The sequence below is a fragment of the Amphiura filiformis genome, chromosome 1, assembly GCF_039555335.1.
Source record: "Amphiura filiformis chromosome 1, Afil_fr2py, whole genome shotgun sequence".
In the NCBI taxonomy this organism is placed as follows: Eukaryota; Metazoa; Echinodermata; class Ophiuroidea; order Amphilepidida; family Amphiuridae; genus Amphiura; species Amphiura filiformis.
Genome location: NC_092628.1, coordinates 34,042,969 through 34,050,802, shown reverse-complemented (window position 1 = coordinate 34,050,802; position 7,834 = coordinate 34,042,969). Strand labels below are relative to the sequence as shown.

The 7,834-nt window shown below is 39.9% G+C and overlaps 1 protein-coding gene across 1 annotated transcript in view; it reads left to right on the top strand.

The window, feature by feature from the left end:
• The window catches only part of LOC140145988 (uncharacterized), a 9,545-nt gene extending 2,003 nt beyond the window's left edge, over window positions 1–7,542 (top strand). Inside the window, exons 2-4 of the mRNA XM_072167727.1 lie at window positions 2,662–3,044; window positions 4,778–4,882; window positions 6,950–7,542. Coding sequence (XP_072023828.1) covers window positions 2,662–3,044; window positions 4,778–4,882; window positions 6,950–7,504 — 1,043 coding nt within the window. The 3' untranslated portion in view covers window positions 7,505–7,542. The remainder of the gene's footprint in view (window positions 1–2,661; window positions 3,045–4,777; window positions 4,883–6,949) is intronic.
• Window positions 7,543–7,834: the final 292 nt, after the last annotated feature.

The window sequence follows — 7,834 nt, the reverse complement described above, 5'->3', positions numbered from 1 at the left end:
ATTTTGAGTTGAAATCACGTGTTTGACCCTATGACCCCTGCGTGACCTTTGACCCCACGAGTTTCATATGACATGTAGGGGCATGGTCAATGATGGTTGTGACCAAGTTAGGTCAAAATCGGTGTAAGCATGTAAGTGCTAGAGCAAATGTAGTGGTCGGCAGAAAGAAAGAAGAAAGAAAGAAAGAAGAAAGAACCTGTAAGAAAAACTAGACTTAGCTGTGGTCTAAGACCACGAACACAGCCGTGTTGTGACCCCTTAATGACCTTTGACCCCAGAATATATGAAAACGCCCATAGACATTGGCTAATGTCAATGCATGGGTGCACGTGGCACCACTTTGCTATGTTATTTGTGGCAGAAGGGGCATTTTGAAGGTTTTTCGTCTCAGACCGGAAGGGACCCCTTAATGACCTTTGACCCAAATAAAAAAAATAACACATATGAATTGGGTAACCACAATTCATGTGTGATCATACCGTTACTCTCCTATGTTTTTCTTAGCAAATAAAAATTGTTTGAAGATTTTTCGTTTTATACCGGAAGTGACCCCTTAATGACCTTTGACCCCAAATCTGTGAGGACCCCAAAGACACTGGGTAATAACAATGCATGTGTGCAAGTGGTGTCACTGTCCTACGTAATTTGAGGAGAAGAAGCATTTTAAAGGTATTTCGTTTTATACCGGAAGTGACCCCTTAATGACCTTTGACACTAAATAAAAAAATACCACATATACACAGGGTAACAACAATTTATGTGTGAACATATCTTTACTGTCCTATGTTTTTCTTAGCAAATAAAAAATTTTGAAGTTTTTTCGTTTTATACCGGAAGTGACCCCTTAATGACCTTTGACCCCAAATCTGTGAGGACCCCATAGACACTGGATAATAACAATGCATGTGTGCAAGTGGTGTAACTCTCCTACGTAATCTGTGAGAGAAGAAGCATTTTGAGTTGAAATCCCGTTTTTGACCCCTATGACCCCTGCGTGACCTTTGACCCCACGAGTTTCATATGACATGTAGGGGCATGGTCAATGATGGTTGTGACCAAGTTAGGTCAAAATCGGTGTAAGCATGTAAGTGCTAGAGCAAATGTAGTGGTCGGCAGAAAGAAGAAGAAGAAGAAGAAAGAAGAAGAAAGAACCTGTAAGAAAAAAGACACAGCCGTGACTAACGTCACGGCTGTGTAAAGACACAGCCGTGACTAACGTCACGGCTGTGTAAAGAAGAAAGAAAGAAGAAAGAACCTGTAAGAAAAAAGACACAGCCGTGACTAACGTCACGGCTGTGTAAATAGAAATAGATTGAATAACGAATAGTTGTTGAACGAATATTCTACGTTGAATGATTTTGGAGTATATATGACCCTTTTAATCGCGAGTGGTGTGATCCGTTTCGAGCAGATAAACTGCTCTTCTTCAGGGACAAACAACGCAAAATATATTACAGTAAAGGATTGAAGCTAACCGTCGAACGAATCCAACGAGCCAAGTGATGGTCAGAATTTAGTCGGCCATAACTGGGTCCCCGGCGCACCGAACTGGTGTTGTGACTTAAAATCGATGTTATGTTGTATTGTGCTATAAACTTTCATCATTCTATTGTCTACGTGTAATACGGGTGATGAAATGCAGTTTAAAATCCCCGTCAAGGACGTATCATTTCATATTTTTAGTGGGATATACCCGACGGGACCCAGCTATGGCTGTCATTTCCGCGTGAAATTGGATTCGTCTATAGCAAGCATCAAAAATATGATACAACTACAGTATAAACACTGAGATAAAGCAAGTAAAATATCAAAACCACAGAGTCAAAAAAGTAGCCTCTCTACGTGTCTATAGAAAGAGAGACAGCAAACAATAGCTAACTTAGCAAATATCTCCTTTTCTGTAGAGATGATGTTCTTTTGTTTCGTTTTTTTTTTCAGTTCTGTTATTTCAGTTTGGGAGCGAATTGCCGGATTTGTCCTACCTTTGCAGCACTGGGGTGCCGAGTTCGAGTCCCAGAGTCTCGATTTAATTTGATTAATAAATTTGTTTTCAAACCGGATTTTTTGAAGATTTGGAATATTTGCCATGTCCCAACTAGAGCTCCAAAGATGAGCGACCAAGTGGGTTCATTTTACCTCATTATTTTGGCTTGAACCGACAACCTTCCTAAAGTTGTTACATGTACTAATATTATTTCATTAATTTTGGCAAAAAATAACAAAATAAAATTGGACCAAACTGGTAGGCCTACATGTATATTATGTGTTTAAGATTTAAAAAATATGGACTATTTTCCAAGTGCACTTAGGGCGTGGTGGCACAGCGACACGGGCACTGCCTCGCAATAGGAGCTATATATTGAGAGTTCCGAGCCCCGGCCGGCCGGGGTCATCGTAGGCTGTGCAAGGCGCTTTACCTCACTTGCATCTCTCTACCCAAGGGTGAAAGGGGAAGCTGTTATATTGTTCGTTGAGTGCCGCCCAACGTTATGACTGAGCATGCCTAAGCATAGCAGCTGACATATTCTAACGACAGCGGAATAAATAAAGCGCTTTGATAGGGCCTACACGTAAAAGGCGCTGTATTATAATAGCCCTCCCTTTAAAAAAAAATGTAATCCCCGCCATTTTGAATTTACGTTTCTTTTGACTTTCTTACAGATTGGTCAGACTCTGTATTCCAAACTCTACGCAAAGAACGCAAAGCGCCCGCAGAGGTTTCAACCTCATCCTCACAGAGAAGTATTTCTGATATTCATCGAACATATTTATCAATTCAAAATCAACCAGAACGCGATGAAATTGAGAACAAAAAGTATGAAAGTAAAAATAAAACCATTTCTTTACCAGTATATTCTGAACTTGATTTTGAAAAAGGTATGCCTGAACTGGATTTACTTTGGCGTCGATTGGTAATTGTAACAGCTTTCTCAGAAAACCATTCAAAAGAAGGTATGTGGATGATCGCATCTGCGCAAAGACATATGCCGAATCAACGTATTGTTTTTTATGACTTGGGCGTCAGCAAGAAAACCTTACTTAAGGTAAGTGAATATTTTGATTATTGCGGATCTGATATTATATGAGCGAAAGCTTTATGAAGTGTAAAAGGGAGCTAGTGAGCATCCTTGGCAAAACACGTGGTCTTATACAAAATTCATACAAATTAATTAATTTAGCCGACACACCTGTATGACATGCCATTGAGGATTCATGTATTTTGTAAACCAATATAAGTGAGGACATTATTCTATACTATACGGCGTATGTACATACAATGTAAGGACAGTAAAAAATGTAGGGCAATTTTGATGTCCTCACATTTCTATTAACGTTACGCAAGATGTTATAGATGTTAGATGCAACACATTACGCTTGCTTTCTTGCCCTGCGGGCTCTTCTATATATATTGGAAATCACTTGGAGTGTTAAGTTGTCGTATGGAGTCTCGGGCCTCAGACCTGCCGGCCTTGCGGCCGAGACTTGATGTTTTTTGTTGATTATAAATAAATAAATAAATAAATTTTGGATTTATAAAGCGCCTTTCTCCAGATCTTAGAGGACTCAAAGCGCTGTAATTTCGCTGCAATGGTGAATCATCACAATCAGATCGCATCAACTAGGTTGCTGCCGAACGGCGCACACCTATCCGCATTTAGATTGTAACATCCACCAATTATCTGTGCAGCTCCCCAAATTCCATTGGGTGAAGGAAGTTTTGATAACCAAACAACTAATCACCGATTTTTTGCGATACAGGAGGAAACCGGAGATCCCGGAGAAAACCTGCGAGAGCGAGCATGGAATCGGGATAAACCAAGTGCACATGAGTCCTTGGGCCGCGCCGGGGCTTGAACCCGGGACCTCAGTGGTGCAAAGCGAGGGAACTACCGCTGCGCTAACTCGCCCTCCCTATGGGTGATGGAGTGTCTCCAACAGGACCCAGTATCAACAAAAAACTCCAAGGCCGCAGGGCCGGCAGGCTCGAGGCCGGAGACTCACATACAACAACTAAACACTCCAAGTGAGTTCCAATATAGAAGAGCCACGCAGGGCAAGAAAGAAAGGGTGATGGACTGTCTCTAACGGAATAAAAATCTTCCGTAACTTTAATAGATCCATACATTTGACACCATGCATAAAATACATATATTCTACTTAACCGCTTAATTCCCCCCATTCTTCAGGCCCTGCCCTCTATCGGGGGCTAATTTATAGTTTAAGCTTGTTGGATGTTTCCATATTTCGCGGTTAGTGGTTCTTTGTAGCCCTGCGGGGCAAAGTTTTTTGAATATCCAAATTTCGCGGTTAATATCTAGTTGAATATCCCTGTTGAGCGGCGGTTATTGGCGGTCTTTCGCGGTTTGTGTTTTTTCGAACTACATTAGTACATTTATTTTATAAAAAGTATCCGAACACTTAAGACAAAAGCAAATTCTTATACGTATTTGAATGACAAAAGGTAAGGGTTTCCAAGGTGATTTCCGCTGCCTATTTGGTACGGGTTCAGTCGGTTGGTGAAAGAAAGTATAGTATTGTGCTGAATGGGGTATTAAATTATGCAGAACAAAATTCTTCATCTACAGACCACTTTATTTTATAATTAAGAAGGGGCTTTTGTTTTAAGTGTTCGGATATTCTTTGTGCGCAATATACACACATGATACACGTGTTTTTAGTTTGATTCACTCACCACGTCTGAGTTGTTTTCACATAATTTTTGCGTTCTTTTCATTTCAGAATGAAATGATTTATCTAATTGTTATTTTTTTCACAGTTGACCAGTGTGTGTAACGTAGAAATTAGAATCTTTGACTTCACAAAATATCCGAAATATGTAGCTGATCTTCATAACTATGCCTGGAAAGTATTAATTATTAAGGTGAGTTAAAATGAGGATCACGTCTGTATGGTCAGCCTTATTCCTGTTTATTTATAGCCCGACGTCTTTGCGGGCCGTTCCTTTGCGACAGACTTTGCCTCTGATTTTAGCGCGTCTTCTGCAGCGACAAAACGTGACCGTACTGGTGTTCCGCTGCATAAAACTTCGTGAAAGAGAAGTCGATCCTATCCCAATGCCAATTTGAGCGGAAAATCATAGCCGGTCGTCACCGAAGCTTACAGCGCAGCGGGCGGAGAACCCGATCGTAGCGTACATTGGGGAGAGCGTTGCGTTTACGAATTGCAAAACAGCCGTATGTGACGCTTTGACCGTTTGAGAAAAAAATAATCCATTACGTTATAAGGTGGCACATTATATAATTGATTGACAGAGCATGGTGAGTATACCTACTATAGACGAATCCAACGAGCCAAGTCATGGTCAGGATTTGGTCTTCCATATTTGGTTCCCCGCATGCACCAAACAGGTGTTGTGAGTGCCCAATTGGGTGGATTAAACCCGCTTAAAATTCGATGTTTTTGTGTTGTAAACTCAACTGTCATAATTCTTTTGTCTACGTGTAACACGGGTGATAGAATGCAGTTTATAATACCCTTTAAGGCCGTATCATCTCACATTTTAGGTGAGATAGCTGGGTCCCCGTCGCGGCTATGGCTGCCATTGAGGAGTAGGAATGCGTGAAATTGGATTCGTCTATAGGAAATATATATCATTATGCAGTTACTGTCCGTTTTTCCTATTCAGTGCACACACAGCGCTCCAATTGATGATTGACGTACCTTTAGCTCTCCTCTGGGTATAAGCAATAGACTAGTTAGTGGGCTGGAGGGAAAACCCTTCACCCAATAATAGCCATAGAGGCTCACATGTGAATCATAATGTTCATCCTTAACATACTACAATTTGAAGTAAAAAATGTCACAGGAAAGCTGTTGTCGAGCTGTTTTTCCGAAGAGAGTCTTCCAAAATTTCATAACAGTCGGACGTGTAATTTTAATGGCAAATTGTGCTCAACAGCTGACTCGAGATAGCTCCAACTTCGAGCGAGCAACATCGTGTGATCGGTTTGATCAATTTTCGCCATAGAAGCTGTAAAAAACTTTAATTCTTTCCCTCTATGGTCATCTAAAAATGATTAAAATGCGATTTTGGGAAGATTGTTATCGAGCCCTCCCAAATATGGAGTTCTGGCTGCCCGATAGGGAGCTAAAAAATGGAAAAACTTTTTCCAAACCGTGTTAAGTCTAAAACGACATGTTTCTCATTTACTTGTGTGATACGATCACAATAAATGTGACTCCTCGCCACAACTGAGCCCGGATGTCGCCAATCATCATTTTTGAGATATTCAACCAAAATATTCTGCTTGAAATTAGCTTTAAAATGATGTATATCATGTCTATAGTACTTGACATCTAAGTAGTGAAAAATCAATAAAACAGTCAATAAATCCTTTCTTTCCTATTGTTTATTGTTAAGTTCGATGGAGCATATCTCAATAGTGGCACTGGCGACATCCGGGCTCAGTTGTGGCGAGGAGTCACAAATGTAGTTTGACATGAGTTGCACCATCAACATGGCTGGATAACAATATGCAGACTTTTGTTCTCATTTCGGAAACAAAGGCCCCGCTCAGTATTGTAAATGTGCGTTTGCTTTGTAATGGTGCATCCAACTGAAATTATAATACCTATTTCATCACAGCACATTGCGATATCGGACAGGTAAATCAGAAACATATATTTATGGATTTATCCAGGGATATGAGACACATCCCTGATTTATCGTTGAGCTGTTTTGAATGAGGTTTATCTTGGTGTAATGGGGGTTTAAGTCCTCCAAAGGTCGTGGTGAATTCTGCTGTAGACATGACTGATAATGTTATAGGAAGAGTCTTGGGCAGCGGCATAAAGAGCTGTTCTCTTAATTCAGAAGAATTGATAAGTTTCATGAATTATACGCAGACTAAAGAGTTCTTGACGAGTAATAAAAATAGAATGTTTTAACATAAACCTGCTCCGATTGTTTTTCATTTCCTCACCACAGGAAACCTTGTTTGAATTCGGCGCCATTTTCTATGGAGATTCATCAGTTCGTTTCCAAACGTCGTTGAGGGAGCTATTTCCATACCTCCATCTTCACCACGGCTTTATGTTTCATATTCTCAGCTATGACGCCAAAGTCCCCGGAGAAGCTCAAAAACCGTTGCTTAATATGACGCACCAAGCGATCTTTCGCCAGTTACAAGTTGACACAAGGGAATACAATAATTCGTATAATGTTACACCACATATATCAGCCGGAAGAGTACTGTTAGTGAACAATTCCGTAATTAATGAAAAAGTTCTCTCCCCTTTATTTAATTGTGTAATGCGTAAGCAATGCATAAGCCCCGATGGTGCTGATAGGTATAACCATCATTTCGATCAATCGGCAATATCAATACTTTTGTACAAAGGTATGAGAGGTGAGTGGTCTTACGAAAATCGAGAGACTTCTACATATCAGTTTGATAAAGTGGTGAAAATTGAAAGATCGGGAGTTAAGCGATTACCCAGTAAAGATCTATGTATGCATACTAACAATAAAATCGGCTTTTAAAATTCGTCATATATATTGTGAAACAAGTATATAATAAATGAATGATCTAATAAGCTATTCAAAAATTATTATTGATCTTGCATACGGGTCAAAACCGATAAATCGGCAGTAGGAGGCCTACTTGGAATTGAATACTCGGCAAAAATAAAGTATCTCTAAACTACTCCTTTTTGTTCATAAATCAAAGGCAGTCCTAAGTTTCCTTCTGGAAAATATGAAGATCAAATCTCGTGAACTTTTCCTTTTACATCAATTTCAATAATGCCCTATGAGTTTTCTATGGGTAACTTACGTTACTAAGGGTTATTAAACATGTTACTGTTTAAAAAC